Raw genomic sequence first — 18,707 nt, 5'->3', positions numbered from 1 at the left:
CATAAAGACTGGGACTCCTCTGGACCTCTGCATAAAGACTGGGACACCTCTGGCCCTCTGCATAAAGACTGGGACACCTCTGGACCTCTGCATAGAGACTGTGACACCTCTGGATCTCTGCATACAGACTGGGACACCTCTGGATCTCTGCATAAAAACTGGGACACCTCTGGATCTCTGCATAAAGACTGGGACACCTCTGGATCTCTGCATAAAAACTGGGACACCTCTGGATCTCTGCATAAAGACTGGGACACCTCTGGATCTCTGCATAAAGACTGGGACACCTCTGGATCATCAATGTTTAGATGTTAAATCTAAGGCAGTAAATGACCTGATCCAGTTACTTCAGTTAAAACAGAGACGAGACAGGAAGTCACTGCTCAGCTCGAGTCCAGAGATTTGACGGTGAAAGCAGATTCAAAGGAAATGAACCAGATCTAGTAAAACGTTTTCTTTTTCATGATCGGTGCACCAGGAGAACGTCTGAGATCTCTGCAGACCTGAAGCTCCAACATGTCTACTCACCAAGGGTGCAGGAAACCCAGGCTGTGAGGGGAACCCAGGCATTGAGGGGAAACCAGGCTGTGAGGGGAACCCAGGCTGTGAGGGGAACCCAGGCTGTGAGGGGAACCCAGGCTGCGTGGGGAAACCAGGATACGAGGGGTATCCGGGCTGTGCAGGGAATCCAGGCTGCGTAGGAAATCCGGGCTGAGAGGGAAACCCTGGTTGTGAGGGGAATCCGGACTGAGTTGGGAACGAGCAGGTAGGGTAGGAAGGCTGAGCAGGAAACGCCGGCTGTCCGGGTACACAAGAAGAAGAAAAAAACGTATCAAGACGTTAAACTCTCTGGGACGCACGCTGCCTCTGTTCATGTTTCTGTAGCGTCCTTACCGTGGCGCTCTGGAAGGCGATGGAGGAGATCTCTACTTTCCCGCCTACAGCGATGGTGTCCACCTGCTGGAGCGGGATACGATGTCTGTAATTCATGTAGTGGGAGCCGTCCACACACACCTGAAGGGAGGAAGCAAGGACGTTATCAGATGATTGGTTGCTCTCGAGTACAATTTGCAGAGGTCCGTGCAAAAATATAACAACATGCAGGAAAGAGGACTCAGATCTGAGCATGAGATGAACCTGCTGTGCACGCACAAACAACTCTAACTAAACTTCACACGTGAACTCTCTTCACCAACCGAGTCCATCGTTTTCACTTCTCATCAGTTTTTAATCGTTGATGGTGGTTCAGACCTGGTAGGCGTCGCGGCTGACGGTGATGAGCAGGTTGAAGGTGGAGCCCAAGGAGACGGGACAGTCACTCTTCTTCTCCTCGGCGCCCCAAGTGCCGTGCTGCTTGGTGTTGGCGACCAAATAACTCAGGAAGCTGTCATAGCGAGGGTTAAAGTGGAAGGCGATGTCTGCGTTGGCCCCGGAGCCACACTGCAGGTTCACGTGGAACCTGAAAACACAGAGCATCCATCCATCCTTATCTTTCTACAAGAGAAGGAGACGTTTAAATACTTTCATCACTTTCCTCTGCGTCGTCAAACCTGCACAACACAAACTGAGGCATGTTTCATCCTTAATGTGGGAAAAGAAAGATACCGTTCAAGTTGAGAAACCCTGTTTGGTAACTCTTCAGTTACAATGTCCTGGATCCTGCTTAGTCACAATCACGAGTATGTCAACATGTGGACACCCAATGTTGAGTAAAAATGGTCAAATGCCACATGATGCTGAGGACCATGTGACTCACCACAGAGCTCCACAACAGAGAAGTTCAGCAGCAGTTATAGCATCTCAAAGTAAATGAAGACGTTTGTGAGAGTTTGCAGAAACTGGAGACATGAACATGGTCATCCTGCAGGCGTAGGTGTAGTTTGAATTGTAAAGCTGAGGGTCTCATTAATGGATGAAATGCAGAGCACACCACAGAGGCAGAGTGGTTCAGTGTTGCAGTATCAGGCCGAGGACAGAGACTGATCTTGCACAAAGCGGATTCAGATCCTCGGCAGAGGTGAGTCCTGTCGGCTCACTTATAGACCGGCACCATGGCGTCTGATATAAATCCCTGTTTATATTAAACTACAGAGAGGTCTGAGTGTTTTAACCCTCAATACTCTGCTACCTGCTGGACGTATAACCAGCTGTAAACACTGCAGACATTAGAGGCCGTGTTCAGACCAAAGACTGTCTGAAACACAGATGTAGTCTGGTTCTGGACCCCATCGATAGAGGTCACAATGTTCGAAATCCTGATTCAAACTAACTTTGAAACCTCACCGAAACCAACTCCAACACGCCCACCTGTCAGTCCTTATAATGAAAACAGAAGAGTGACAGAAATAAATACCTCCAGTTGTGTACGAACAAAGAGACGAGCTATTCAGACCATGGTCTGTTTTTTGTACCAGGCTGTAAACATGTTTCATTCTGCTGTAAAGATGGCCGCCGTAACGGCGGTGTTAACAGTTTCCCGGGCTTTTGAAGCCGGCCTCATGTGAACTCTGAAGTTCTTCACTGGCTTCACTTTCATCTTCCTGATTCAGACTCTCCGCCTGCCGAAGGAAGGAGGGGCTGTGTGTGTGTGTGTGTGTGTGTGTGTGTGTGTGTGTGTGTGTGTGTGTGTGTGTATGTGTGTGTGTGTGTGTGTGTGTGTGTGTGTGTGTGTGTGTGTGTGTGTGTGTGTGTGTGTGTGTGTGTGTGTGTGGTGTGTCTGCAGGGGTGTTTTTTGTTTATGAAACATGTCAGCGGTCAGGTCTGTGGAAGGAGGTCTGCTTTAAGCTCCTGGTTCCTCCTCCTCCTCACTCCTGCAGTCCTCCGGCCGTCCACCAGAGGCCCTCAGACCTCTTCTCTCTGAGATCTCTCTCAGGTTTTGTTTTCCTCTCTGAATGTTTGGACTATGAGAAGAGAAGAAATGGGCAGACTGACCTGTCGCATCCAGACGGGACTCGTCCGCTGATGTTGATGGACTTCCCCTCCTGCAGACCCCCATGGATGGATCCGATGAACGGAACTCTCTGCAGAACAAAGAGACGTCAGCTGCTGACACTTTGTTTGAGACAAACTGAGACACAGATCAATAATCAATACGAGCTCCCATCATGCCTCCTTTCCTATCATTCCTCCTTTCCCCATCATGCCTCCTTTCCTATCATTCCTCCTTTCCCCATCATGCCTCCTTTCCTATCATGCCTCCTTTCCTATCATTCCTCCTTTCCCATCATGCCTCCTTTCCTATCATGCCTCCTCTCATGCCTCCTTTCCAAAAATGCCTCCTTTCCCATCATGCCTCCTTTCCCATCATGCCTCCTTTCTTATCATGCCTTCTCTCCTACCATGCCTCCTTTCCCATCATGCCTTCTCTCCTATCATGCCTCCTTTCCCATCATGCCACCTTTCTTATCATGCCTCCTTTCCCATCATGCCACCTTTCCTATCATGCCTCCTTTCCCATCATGCCACCTTTCTTATCATGCCTCCTTTCCCATCATGCCACCTTTCTGATCATGCCTCCTTTCCCATCATGCCACCTTTCTTATCATGCCTCCTTTCCCATCATGCCACCTTTCCTATCATGCCACCTTTCCTATCATGCCTCCTTTCCCATCATGCCTCCTTTCCTATCATGCCTCCTCTCATGCCTCCTTTCCCATCATGCCTCCTTTCCTATCATGCTTTTCCATCATGCCTCCTTTCCTATCATGCTTTTCCATCATGCCTCCTTTCCTATCATGCTTTTCCATCATGCCTCCTTTCCTATCATGCCTTCTCTCCCATCATGCCTCCTTTCCTATCATGCCTTCTCTCCTATCATGCCTCCTTTCCCATCATGCCTCCTTTCCCATCATGCCTCCTTTCCCATCATGCCACCTTTCCTATCATGCCACCTTTCCTATCATGCCTCCTTTCCTATCATGCCTCCTCTCATGCCTCCTTTTCCATCATGCCTCCTTTCCTCTCATGCCTCCTTTCCTATCATGGCTCCTTTCCAATCATGCCTCCTTTCCTATCATGCTTTCCCATCATGCCTCCTTTCCTATCATTCCTCCTTTCCTATCATGCCTTCTCTCCCATCATGCCTCGTTTCCTATCATGCCTTCTCTCCTATCATGCCTCCTTTCCCATCATGCCTCCTTTCCCATCATGCCTCCTTTCCTATCATGCCTCCTTTTCTATCATGCATCCTTTCCTAGCACTTTCACCCACTTCTTTAAAAACCCTAAACTGCCTCTCAGAGCTGGCTGTGATGACTCAGTCTCTAAAAATGTGAAACATAAAAGTTTGTCTTTAACTTAAGACACTTAAACTCTTCATTCTGAAGACATAAACATAATGTGAGTCTTTTAAACACATGGAAGAGATTAAAAGCAGCTTTAAGAATAGTTTAACTCTGTGACTCCTACAGAAGAAGACGAATGGAAACAGATGATTCCTCTGAACTGGGAGGGACAGTTCGATCTGACCCTACATGAACCTCCTGTAAGGTCTGTCAGGAAACAAGAAGACCTTCAGACTGACTCAGATCCAGGAAGCAGCTCAAGTCTCACTCTGTTTTCTGAAATCAGCCTGAAGAAGAAATGTTCTCAAACAGCTGCAGACAGAGAGGAAAGGAAAGTGAATCTGAAGAGAGAGAGGTTAGAGAGGAGTTTGTTGTTTTAGAAGGAGGTCGAGTTAAAGGTCAGATCAGAAAGTTACAGAAAGGATCTAATCGGGTTTGTTTCTCAGAGGTTTGTTTACAGTCATATCATTTAACTTTATATGATCAGATTATCAAACTCAGTCCGGATCGCTGTCCTCAGATCCTCCAAACTAACAGATCTGTTAATCAGCCCGAGACTCTCCGTAGCTCCTCTCAGACTCTCAGCCTTTAAAGGGTTAAAATCACTTACTGGGTTATAGAAAGGGGTCTGCTGATTAAAAGCCATAATCCGGGATTAAAAGGTACAGGTCTGCTGGTGTGGAGGAGGCCTGCTGTGTGTCCGGGGTGAAGAATGAAGAGTGAAGTTTATCCAGAGATAAGTTTCTGTTCCTCTGCAGGAGGAGGAGGGGGGAGGAAGGAGGAGGAGGGGGGAGGAGGAGGAGGGAGGAGGAGGAGGGGGGAGGAGGAGGAGGAGGAGGTGTCAGCAGCAGAGACCCTATTAGCTTCACACAGGGAGACAGTCTGAGTCACACATGAAACTACTTTAACTTTAGAAACATTTATCTTTGTAACATCGATATAAAGCGCAAACACTGTGTGTTTTCTGCACGCGCACTGCTCTTCCTGCTTCTGCGCATGTGCGGGAGAAACTGAAACCATTTCATGCCAACTTGAAAACTCTGAAAGTTTAAGATAAGATAAGATATTACTTTATTGATCCCCCGGGGGGGAAATTCAGTTGTTACAGCAACCCAGACATAAGTACAATCAAGAAAAAAGTTTCAATAAGTACAAAATAAGATAAAAAATAAGTACAAAATAAAAATAAAAAATAAAACAAAAAATAAAACAAAATAACATAAAAATAAATAATAAAATAAAATAAAATAAAATAAAAATAAGTAAAATAAAATAGATAAATAAAGCTAGAATACAATTTAGATATATACAATGTTACAAATGGAATTTAAATTAAATAGCAGTAATTACAGGCAGTATTAAAAAATGTTTCAGTAGTGACAGGTTGACATGGTGTGATTATGGTTGGTAATGACAAATTAAGCAATAAATAGAAGAATATTTGTATGTAATATGACCATGAGTTGTACTTAGAATAGTAATGTAATTTAACAAAATATAATATAGCAAGATAATTATATAATACAGTATATTATACATTATAATGCCAGCAGCAGTCAAGAGAAAAGAGGCTTCAGAAAGATTTAAAAACATAAAGTTTGAGCTTCCAAAATAAAGAAGACATAAATAAATTAAAGATAAAGTAAATAAATAACGAAAGACAGAAATAAAGAATATTTAAATAAAAATAAGTAAAGAAGTGTTTAAGTTCCTGCTTCTGTTCAGACTAAGCAGAAAAACTGTGTAAACTGTGACACGAACCATCGTTCCTCTGCTGCACCAACACTGAGATGTCCTGTACTCCACTAAAGGTGCATTCAGGTGACTCAGGTGAATCTGAACCACTCATCAAACCTGCAGTTGGTCAAACATGACAGAGTCTGAAGCACAGAGGTGAACACCTCTGAATAAAAACACTGCGATCATGAAATACATCACAGTTTGGAGAAGTTTATCACATTTTATGGTCTCATCTGTTTACAGCAGATTAAAAGGAGGTAGAACCCAAGCGGCAACCTCCGGTCTAAAAATATGAGTCCAATGCGGAAGTGTTAAAAGCTGCAGTTCATAGAGGATCCACTTGAGGCTGGCTCCGGAAGTACCGGAAGTCACATACACATGAACGGGAAAAGACGATCTTTGCAGCATTAATAAACATGTTTACAGTCTGGTACAAAAGATGAGTGTAGTCTGAATAGCTCATTTCTCGATGTGCTCTCACTGTGAGTGGGGTGAATTTTTTTCTAACACAGCAATTTAGAAGATATTGAGATTACTAGTCTTCCAATGAGAGGCACAGCTGCCTGCAGGAACACTGCAGCTGTTGGCTAGGAGGCTCAAAGCCCGCCTCTTTACGTCACACTGGCTCAACAGAAGCAATATGGCTGCCGCAGCCGATTGGTCTCAAAACAGCTCTTCAGAAACAGATGGGTGACGTCACGGATACTACGTCCATATTTTATACAGTCAGTAGAACTGAGGGCGCGGCCTCTTTGAGTGACAGGTGGGGGCTGCTAGCTGTATGCTCGTTGTCCCCTCAGCTAGTTTTGACACTAACATTTCTAAAGTTATATGTTAGCGCTGATAAGCATCTCTGTGTTTGGTTCACCTTACCTGACCTGTTAGCTCGCTCAGTCTTTATTTGTACATGAGTAAGGATTGTTGCTTCTCTGTGATGAGCAGATCATGCACAGAGAACGTTACACTTTATTTTGAAGAAGCTGAATTCATAAATGAAACCTCTTATTTTCCCACAGTATAAAAAAAGATAACTTCCTGCTCAGTTTGTTAAAGTCAGGCAGTTTGAGGAAGCTGTGAGTCACAGTGAGTGAAAGTCTCTGCAGTGGATCATATTCTGTGCTGAGCAGAAGCCCCCTGCTTCCTGTCATTGTTCCCTGCAGCATCACATGTGATACATGGAGGAACTACTTTTAATGACTCAGATGTTTTAAAGGCGTATGCACGAACAAAGAGAGAAGTTAACACTGCATGTATGGCTCAGATCCTCAGAGTCAGTCTGATTATAGAGAGTATAAAGTTGTCCCTCAGAGGTTTTCAGACTGCAGGATTCAGGAGGTGAATTATCAGTGACAGATAAAACTTCAGTCTGCACTTTGGACTCAAACAGGCACATGTTTGTGGAGGACGGTTTACTCTACAGATCTGATCTGAAGGATTCAAATGTTGGACGGTAACAAACACTGTCATCTTCAATGGATTACTGATTTTACAGGAAGTCAGGAGGAAGTGAGAGCAGGTAGCTGAACCATGCAAACTTCACACAGAGCGGACTTCAGAAAGCTTCAGGGAAATACTCTGGGGTTAATATTTGAGAATAATCTTTAATGGTCCTGCTGTGAACAGTCAGAATAAGCTTTAATATTTTATATTATATTAACACTCACCCTCACACAGAGTGTATGATCAATGACTGAGCTATAGAGACCCAAACTGTTTTTGTACCAGGCTGTAAACAGTAGGGGTGCAACGATACACAAAATTCACAGTTCATTTCGGTTTGATACATTTTTGATACAGAAAAAGAGAAATGTCCACGCCTTTTTTCACTTGTAGTTTATTGAAATGACCAACATTTGTTTCAGCTCAAAAGCACAGTTTTTAAATGAAATTAAATGTATCAGGGGCAGCTATACCTGACACATGTTCTGCTGTGCATGTGGGGGTTGCATGTGTGTGTGAATGTGTGTGTGTGTATGTGTGTGTGTGTGTGTGTGAGTGTATACGTGTGTGTGAGAGCAGAGGAGAATTGTGAACGCGCGATCATGTAGAGACAGAAATGACATCCCATCATGTAAATAAGATAAATAACATAAGGATATTTAGTCTGTTAAATGAAAGAACAAGGTATAGACCTGATCTATGAGAGGGAACCTTAAATCACTTCTGCTTTGACTTCCAAGAGGGGGGGGGGACCATTCGAACTGAACTTTCAGCACAGAGCGCCTCGTCAGAAGTTGATCAAATAAATACAAAGTTGCGTATCGTTCAGTTCATAGGGCGTACCGAACTGTGACCACTGTATCAAACGGTTCGATACAGATACACGTACTGTTGTCCCTAGTACAAATGTTTATTTCTGCTGTAACATTTAAGATGGGGCTCTATGGGGACTGACTCACTGCAGGAGACACACTATAGTGGACACTAGAGGAACTGCAGGAGACACACTCTAGTGGATACTAGAGGAACTGCAGGAGACACACTCTAGTGGACACTAGAGGAACTGCAGGAGACACACTCTAGTGGATACTAGAGGAACTGCAGGAGACACACTCTAGTGGACACTAGAGGAACTGCAGGAGACACACTAGTGGATACTAGAGGAACTGCAGGAGACACACTCTAGTGGATACTAGAGGAACTGCAGGAGACACACTCTAGTGGATACTGGAGGAACTGCAGGAGACACACTCTAGTGGATACTAGAGGAACTGCAGGAGACACACTCTAGTGGACACTAGAGGAACTGCAGCAGACACACTCTAGTGGATACTAGAGGAACTGCAGGAGACACACTCTAGTGGACACTAGAGGAACTGCAGGAGACACACTCTAGTGGATACTAGAGGAACTGCAGGAGACACACTCTAGTGGACACTAGAGGAACTGCAGGAGACACACTCTAGTGGACACTAGAGGAACTGCAGGAGACACACTCTAGTGGATACTAGAGGAACTGCAGGAGACACACTCTAGTGGATACTAGAGGAACTGCAGGAGACACACTCTAGTGGACACTAGAGGAACTGCAGCAGACACACTCTAGTGGATACTAGAGGAACTGCAGGAGACACACTCTAGTGGATACTAGAGGAACTGCAGGAGACACACTCTAGTGGACACTAGAGGAACTGCAGGAGACACACTCTAGTGGACACTAGAGGAACTGCAGGAGACACACTCTAGTGGATACTGGAGGAACTGCAGGAGACACACTCTAGTGGATACTAGAGGAACTGCAGGAGACACACTCTAGTGGACACTAGAGGAACTGCAGCAGACACACTCTAGTGGATACTAGAGGAACTGCAGGAGACACACTCTAGTGGACACTAGAGGAACTGCAGGAGACACACTCTAGTGGATACTAGAGGAACTGCAGGAGACACACTCTAGTGGACACTAGAGGAACTGCAGGAGACACACTCTAGTGGACACTAGAGGAACTGCAGGAGACACACTCTAGTGGATACTAGAGGAACTGCAGGAGACACACTCTAGTGGACACTAGAGGAACTGCAGGAGACACACTCTAGTGGATACTAGAGGAACTGCAGGAGACACACTCTAGTGGACACTAGAGGAACTGCAGGAGACACACTCTAGTGGATACTAGAGGAACTGCAGGAGACACACTCTAGTGGATACTAGAGGAACTGCAGGAGACACACTCTAGTGGACACTAGAGGAACTGCAGGAGACACACTCTAGTGGATACTAGAGGAACTGCAGGAGACACACTCTAGTGGACACTAGAGGAACTGCAGAAGACACACTCTAGTGGATACTAGAGGAACTGCAGGAGACACACTCTAGTGGACACTAGAGGAACTGCAGGAGACACACTCTAGTGGATACTAGAGGAACTGCAGGAGACACACTCTAGTGGATACTAGAGGAACTGCAGGAGACACACTCTAGTGGACACTAGAGGAACTGCAGGAGACACACTCTAGTGGACACTAGAGGAACTGCAGGAGACACACTCTAGTGGATACTAGAGGAACTGCAGGAGACACACTCTAGTGGACACTAGAGGAACTGCAGGAGACACACTCTAGTGGATACTAGAGGAACTGCAGGAGACACACTCTAGTGGATACTAGAGGAACTGCAGGAGACACACTCTAGTGGACACTAGAGGAACTGCAGGAGACACACTCTAGTGGATACTAGAGGAACTGCAGGAGACACACTCTAGTGGACACTAGAGGAACTGCAGGAGACACTCTAGTGGATACTATAGGAACTGCAGGAGACACACTCTAGTGGATACTGGAGGAACTGCAGGAGACACACTCTAGTGGATACTGGAGGAACTGCAGGAGACACACTCTAGTGGATACTGGAGGAACTGCAGGAGACACACTCTAGTGGATACTGGAGGAACTGCAGGAGACACACTCCAGTGGACACTGGAGGAACTGCAGTTCAGCCACCTCAGCCCAGGACTAATCATAAAATGTTAATAAAGGTCAAAGGTCATGAGGTTTTGGACACTTTAAACAGCATGATCAATCATCCTCACATGTTGTTAGAAATCACTAAAACATCAGACTCTGGAGATATTTCTAAAGCGGAACATTTTGAATGAGGAGTGTTTTTATTAAGTAAGAATCTAAAGTGAGTCTCTGGACTATAATTATACTTCGGAATTCTTTGTATCCGCTGCTGTGCGTGTGTGAGCGTACGGAGAGCTCCTAAACTCTTTACAGTATATTGAGTTTGACTTCTTCAATGACAGATCCTCTTTGCTGCACGTCTGTAGAAGTTTGACGACTTTTTAAAAACATTTTTACATTCATTTTTGACATTTCACGTCTCACAGCTGTGATTTATTCTATCTTATTTATTTTATTGTTTGGGCCGTGTTTTGGAGCATGCTCTGTAAAGCTTTTGGGATTCTTTTTCCAAAAATTTGTGCTAAAGCAGATTTTTTTTTTTATTACCAACTGAACTCTCCTGCAGAAGATCAAGAAGTAATTTTATTGTGAAAGGCAGCGTGAGTACCTGAAACAACTTAGTACAAGATACAAACATGAGCTAAAGCAGATTTTATAGTTTTTGGAATCATCTACCAGTCAGGGTCCGGGAGGCAGACACCCTCTCCACTTTAAGAGTAGGCTTCAAACTTTCCTTTTTGATAAAGCTTATAGTTAGAGCTGGATCAGGCTTGGACCAGCTTTTGTCATGCTGCTATAGGCCTAGACTGCCGGGGGAACTGGCACACTGACACACTGGGATCCTAGCTCACTCCCTTCCCCCCAACCCCTTCATCACTTACTTTAACTCTGCCTGTCCCATTAAAGTTACTAACCATAGGCCTTTCTGGAGTCCCTGAGCTCCCTTGTCTCGTAGATTCCTCTGAGCTGCCGTAGACATCCTCCTGCTGTGGACGATCTGGACTCCAGCTGATACGGACGTGCTGGACTCCAGCTGATACGGACGTGCTGGACTCCAGTGGCAACAGCTTCTACGACTCGTCTCATCACTATCACTTCTCTCTCTTACTCCCCTCTATCTGTCTTTCCAGACCCAACTCAGTCGAGGCAGATGTCTGTCTAACATGAGTCTGGTTCTGCCTGAGGTTTCTGCCTGTTAAAAGGAAGTTTTTCCTCTCCACTGTAACTAGCTAAATGCTGCGATGTGCAATGCTCATGATGGATTAAGGTGGGGTCAGACTGAGTCTTATCCTGTCTTGGTGTTGGGTCTCTGTTCATAATTTGACATAGAGTGGTCTAGACCTCCTATGTTTGTCAAAGCGTCTTGAGATAACGTTTGTTGTTATTTGGCGCTATACAAATAAAGGTTGATTGATTGATTGACTAAATCCATGTAGAACTGCTCAGTCTGACACGTACATTTAAAAGTGTAATAACTGCATGAAGTCCAGAGATGCAGGATTCATATTTGACCCTGTACTTCAGGCGGAGGGTCAGTGACCACACGTACCTGCTCTCCGTCAGGAAACGACAGCTCCGGTGTTTTATAGGAGAAGTTGATGAATGATGGGCCATGTGCTCCATGTGCTGCTTTTACTGCAGGTCACACAGAAACACGCAGCAGATAAGATCCACACACCCTGATGATCTGTGTCAGAGGTGAAGATGGAGACTTCAGGAGAATCTGAGAGTGAAGAGCTGAACGTCAGGAGGAAACGATGTGTGAAAGAGCTGGCCTTTACTTTCTGGTTTCTGTGTCAGTGAGTTCAGTTTTCAATCTCAGATCAAACCACAACCTTTCAGTTCCTCTGAGATTTAAAGATTTATTAACTTTAAACATCAAGAAATTAGCTAGATTAGCTAATTTAGCTATTCTGGCAGTTTGAATAGCATCCTCCTGTGTTACCATGGAGATGGAACCAAACAACAACTACAGCAGAGAAGTGGAGTACCCTGCTAACTGTAGCAGCGCCAGAGCCAAGAAAAAGCACAAAGAGGCAACGCTCCTGTCCAATACAGAACAGTTGTTTGCTGACTACATCCTCTGCAACAACAAGAAAATCAAAAACAACATCCTGTTCCATACAGACTTCATTCAGACATGGAAGCAGATCATCTGTATTAACTACACACACGTTTCCAAAGAAGGCGTCGGTCATGGCGGCCGCTTAACTGTGTGTCAGGATGATACTCTTGATACGGACAACCCTCTTCTCACCTTTATGTACTACATTAGAAAGGGGACAGTACTAGTACAGGGAAATGAGGCAAGCCTCAACTCCTTTGAGGAGCTCTTCCCCAAGATGAAGGCACAGGTTGAGAGAGAGCGACCCAGTACCAGCAGCAGCACTGTAGGAGGCCTGGTATCCGATCAGGAAGAGAAGGATAACACAGCGGTCACAGGCGTCACAGGGACAGTCCTAAAGCCAACGACCAGTCCATCCCACCCAGCCCCTGCAACGCCCCCGAAGCTCCTGCAACAACTAAGAGAGAGCCTGTCGCTCCTGGAGCTGGACTTTACTGAGTTCAAGGAGCTCACTCTGGCCAGACAAAATGAGTCTGATACCAACCAACAACTAAGATATGAACTCCAACTGCTAAAACAGGATAGCCACGAGGCCATCATGGAGATGAAAAGTAAGAACGCAAACACCACTACAGAGCTGAGGGAGACCCAGAGGAGACTCAGACAGCTGACAGAGGCCGTACGTGAGCTGGAGGAGGAGAACACCTCGCTACGAGCTCAGGCCCTGAAAATGAAGGAGAATGAAACCAACAGGGACTTGTACTTCAAGAGAGAGGTACAAGAGATGAGAGAGCAACTGCAGAAGAAAAGCTGTCATGTGTCTTTGCCCAGCTATACACATGTAGATGTACCAAAACCTGCACTCTCCCCTGATGCCCAAACAGCAAGTCCCCCCGACACGGGCAGCTCTCCCTCTCCACAACTCTTACCCACCTCTCCGATGCTCACTCCAAGAGACTCCCCCACTGGACAAAACTCCCCCCAGGACCCAGGTGGTCCTACTCATGGACTCCAATGGGAAATACTTGGACACCAAACATCTCTTTCCTGGTCTCAATACATCAGCCAAACGCTGCCAAAACACAGGCCAGGCCCTGGAGCTGCTAAGCCAGGTCACATTAGGGAGCCTCCAAAACATTGTGGTGCATACAGGCACCAATGACCTCCACAGTCTACACCAGAGCACTGCTGAGGCTATGCCCCTGGTAGCTGAGAGGGCCTCCAGAGAGTTCCCGGACAGCAGGGTGATTGTTTCCACTCTTCTCCCCAGGATGGACACCCCTCCACATGTCATCCACGAGATCAACATGGAGATCTCAAGGAACTGTGCATCCTTCCCAAACATCCACCTGGCCCACCACACCAACATCGGGACATTGGACCTCTGTGATGGGATACACCTGAACAAGGCTGGGGTGAGAACATTTGCCAAAACATTGAAGGATGTTACCCTTGATCGCAACCCCGCCTCGCCCACACAGCTTCTGCTCCCAGGGACTACAGACCACCGAGATACCAACGTGAGTCGGAGGACCTCTGCCTCCCACCCCCCTGCAGCACAGCGCCCCCCAGCAGCACCACGCCTCCCAGCAGCACCATGCCCCCCAGCAGCACCACGCCCCCCTGCAGTACACAGATAGAGAGGACCTCTCCACCATCACCGACAGACCACGTATGCATCTGTGATGAACAATCCTGCTCCTCTGCTATCGACTGCACCAATGACTGAACTTGGGGTGATCAAAGATATGCTTCACACTCTGTGCAACAGACTACTACAAACATGAGGTATAGAGATGTGAGCTTATTTTGAAGGTACTAACTGCAAATTAGTTGCTCCAGATTAGACTTTTCATCTGTTTCGTTTTGTTCATTATTTTTCCTCACAAATGAAATCTTTAAAATAAGCTTTTGGAATATTCAGGGTGTATACTCTAACACTTTTGGTCTTAAGACCACAGACCCTGATTTCTTAAATAATATAAAGGATATTGATATTTTGATTTTGTTAGAAACGTGGTGTCGATCCGATACAGTGACTCAGTGTCCCCCAGGCTACGATGAAGTCATAGTGCCTTCAGTTAAGATGAAAACAGTACACCGTGGTAGAGACTCAGGAGGAATAATAATTTGCCTCAAAGTTAATATTACCAAACACATAACAATCATTAAACAAAGCAAAAACCACATTTGGCTAAAAATGAATAAACACATAGACATTTGCGAGGTAGATTTATATCTATGTGCAATATACGCCCCTCCATCAGAGTCACCATACCTCGAAGAAGAGTTCCTCAGCTCCCTACACACAGAGATATGCCACCTTCAAGCCCAAGGGAAAATACTCCTGTGTGGAGACTTTAATGCACAAACAGGTACAGATCCTGACTGTATAGACAGGAGATAAATATATATTCAAAGAGTCCCCTTTGACCCCCACACCTACAGCAATGAGGAACAACCCTGACAAAACCATGAACAGAAATGGGAAAGAGTTAATGAACCTCTGCAGGGCCTCCGGCCTGTATATGTTAAATGGTAGGATCAGAGGAGACAGTTTGGGACGTTTTACTTATAGTTCAGCTCTTGGGACAAGTGTTGTTGACTATGCCATCTCTGGCATGGATCCCTCCTCATTCAGTGCTTTCACTGTTCAAACACAAACCCCCCTTTCAGATCAAAGCCAGATTAATATATACTTGAAAAAACACTCAAGATATAGTATTAAGGAACAACCCAGTAAGCTGTACAATCTGAACCAATCATACAGATGGGCTCCAAACAGTGCTGAACAATTTACATAAGCTTTGAATTCAATTGAATTAAGACATGCAATAAACACATTCAACTGTTCATACTACCACAGTAACTCTGAAGGTGTCAACAAAGCCACAGAAGTTATTAACAATATCTTCCAAAAAGCTGCATTAGATGCAAAGCTTGAAAAAAGTAAGAAACCCCACAGTCAGCACTGTAATCAAAAACCCTCTGAAAAACAATGGTTTGATAAGGAATGTAAAGAAATGAGAAAACACTTAAGACCACTATCAAACCAGAAACACAGAAACCAACATGACCCAACACTATTACATGAATACTCTGAACACCTGAAACAGTACAAACAGACCATCAGACAAAAGAAATCCCACTACACCAACAAAACACTGGAGGAGATTGAAAATGCAGCAGACCAGGGTCAGTTCTGGAACATGTTGAACAGTTTAGAGACCACAAAGCCTCAACAATTAGCAATACAAGATGGAGATATCTGGGGAAAACATTTTCATGACCTCTACAGAAGTATCCCACCTGAAGATCTAAACATTAATCAAACTGAAATTAAAACTAAATTAGACAACCTTGAATCAGCCATCAAGAATAACCAAAACCCACAGAAAGAGTTAACAGACAAACTGAAAACTCTTCAATCCAAAAAGACTCATGGCCCAGATTGCATCGAGAATGAGATGCTGAAGAACAGTACTCCTGAATTTCAAACTGCAATTATTAAACTGTTCAACATGGTGCTGACTGCAGGCTGCTTTCCTGATGTCTGGAACCAGGGGCTGATCACCCCCATCTATAAAGATGGTAATAAAACAGACCCCAATAACTACAGAGGGATCTGTGTCAACAGCAACCTGGGGAAAATATTCTGTAGTATCCTAAACTCCAGGATACAAGCTTTTGTTGAAGAAAAAAATATTCTTAGTAAATGTCAAATTGGCTTTCTCCCAAATCACCGAACATCTGATCATATATACACCTTACACACTTTAATTGACCAACATGTCCACCAAAAAAAGGGCGGGAAAATATTTGCTTGCTTCATTGACTTTAAAAAAGCATTCAATTCCATTTGAAGGACTTTTCTTCAAAATCCTTCAAAGTGGAATAGGTGGTAAGGTTTATGATCTTATTAAATATATGTACGAGCACCACCAATGTGCCGTGAAAATCAACAATCAGAGAACAGAATATTTCACTCAAGGGCGCGGTGTGAAGCAAGGATGCTGTTTAAGTCCCACATTATTCAATCTGTATATAAATGAACTTGCAGAGCAGCTGGATAATTCAGCAGCTCCAGGCCTCACACTCTTAGACACAGAAGTTAGATACCTGCTTTATGCAGATGACCTTATTCTGTTGTCTCCAACCAGAGATGGTCTCCAACATAACCTGACCATCCTGGAACAATACTGCCAGAACTGGGCATTGGAGGTCAATTTTAAGAAGACACAAATAATGATCTTTCAAAAAAAGCCCAGATGTCTTGAAAATAAATACAAAAGATACAAAGAATTATACTTACCTTGGTCTGAACATATCTGCATCAGGACATTTTAACATGGCAATAAATGCACTTAAAGAAAAAGCACAGAGGGCAATCTATGCATTAAAAACCAAATTATTCAAGATTAACATTCCAATTAGAATCTGGACCAAAATATTTGATAGTGTGATTGTACCTATAGCTCTGTATGGAAGTGAGATCTGGGGCCCCCTCAGTAGACTGGAGCATGGCTCATGGGACAAACACCCAATAGAAGCTCTCCATACTGAATTCTGTAGAAGAATCCTAAATGTTCAAAGAAAAACTCCAAATAACGCCTGCCGAGCAGAACTGGGACGTTTCCCATTACTATTAAACATTCAGAAACGGGCAATCAAATTTTGGAGCCATCTAAATTTAAGCCCAAAAGACTCACTTCAATATAAAGCATTAAAAACCCAAGAGCTGAACCCTGAAACTGTCCCCTTAGTCAGCTGGTGAGGAAGCTAATCAGCCAGACTCCAATCAGCACTGATCCAAAACACAACCAGATTAAACTCATCATGAAGCACTCCAAAGATCTGGATTTAGATCACTGGAGAAACCAAACAAAGACCCAAAGTAGAATGAATTGTTATTTGACCCTAAACCGTGATTCTAAATGATCTGAATATCTGTACAGTGTCAGAGATACAAAACAAAGATGTATCCTGACCAAATACAGGCTGAGTGACCACCAGCTGGATATAGAGACAGGGAGATACAGACAGACATGGCTGCCCAGAGGGGACATAGAGACAGAGATGCACTTCCTCCTCCACTGCAGCAAGTTCTCTTTACTAAGAGATGCCCACTACAGAGAAATTACTAAAATGGTAACAAACTTCCCAACATTAACCCCAGAAGAGAAACTGTGGTGGGGGCAGATGAGATGGAAATTATAACGTTCAAATCAGTGGGAAATTTTAAAGATAGGTTGTTTGGAAACTTTAGATTTGAAGAAGTGAAAATGATCAATGATCAGAAAATAATAGAGGCAGAAGGAGGATAATGTGTGTGACATGCATCAGTGCTTTTACCACCACAGCCTCTGCAGGTGTGCTGTAACACCAACGGTTGTTCTCTCACAGATCAGGATCTGGTTACCTCGAGAAAAGAAGCTTTATTGTCTTCAGAGGATGAGACAAATAAGCTGAGAGGACACGAGCTGCTGTTGTTCGATCATATCATCTTTCACATGGATTTCATATCATACTTTATGATAACTACATTCAGGACAGAAACAGAATAAGCGTATACGCAGACGGTGCCAGACGAACACAATTTAAATCTTCTTTTAGAAAACATCATTTCAGAGTCAGAGTCTCAGAAGATAAAACTTTATTATCTTCAACAGATCAGATCAGAATCTTAAAAACACATCCTGTACAAAAATACTCTACAGAACACCCCCTCCTGAAACCCCCCCCCCCCCCCCAGAAACCGTTTGCACAGAGTCACAGAGACCGGACTGAAGTACCGTTCAAACGCTGTTTAATTTAACCCTTTAAACACTGAACATCCAGCTCTGCAGGATACTGTGCATTACACACACACACGCACACACACGCACACACACACGCACACACACACACACACACACACACACACACACACACACACACACACACACACACACACACACACACACACACACACACACACACACACACACACACACACACACACACAAGCCACGTCCTGGTCTCTGCCACAGTGTTCACACATAAAACACACAAATGTTTGTACCTGTGAAGATCGTTCTCTGTACTGTCTTTACTCTCTAAAGTTCTCCTGCACTTTGTTCTCCTGATCTCAGAGAACAAAGCTGTAATTGGTGACTGATTTATTTTACAGCAGTAGAAAGCCACAACAGTATTTTTAAAGACAGGCTCTTGCAGCACA

General features: G+C 44.5%; 1 protein-coding gene across 1 annotated transcript in view; it reads right to left on the bottom strand.

Annotated features, from left to right (window-relative positions):
- The window catches only part of LOC117825752 (galectin-9-like), a 9,174-nt gene extending 4,115 nt beyond the window's left edge, over positions 1–5,059 (bottom strand). Inside the window, exons 1-5 of the mRNA XM_034701680.1 lie at positions 4,893–5,059; positions 2,932–3,020; positions 1,252–1,459; positions 895–1,014; positions 529–798 (exon numbers count right to left, since the gene is read on the bottom strand). Of these exons, the coding sequence (XP_034557571.1) occupies positions 529–798; positions 895–1,014; positions 1,252–1,459; positions 2,932–3,020; positions 4,893–4,928 (723 nt within the window). The 5' untranslated portion in view covers positions 4,929–5,059. The remainder of the gene's footprint in view (positions 1–528; positions 799–894; positions 1,015–1,251; positions 1,460–2,931; positions 3,021–4,892) is intronic.
- Positions 5,060–18,707: the final 13,648 nt, after the last annotated feature.

The sequence above is a fragment of the Notolabrus celidotus genome, chromosome 14 (genome assembly GCF_009762535.1).
Source record: "Notolabrus celidotus isolate fNotCel1 chromosome 14, fNotCel1.pri, whole genome shotgun sequence".
In the NCBI taxonomy this organism is placed as follows: Eukaryota; Metazoa; Chordata; class Actinopteri; order Labriformes; family Labridae; genus Notolabrus; species Notolabrus celidotus.
Note: the sequence above shows the minus strand (reverse complement) of the source record. Positions and strands in the feature narration are given on the sequence as shown.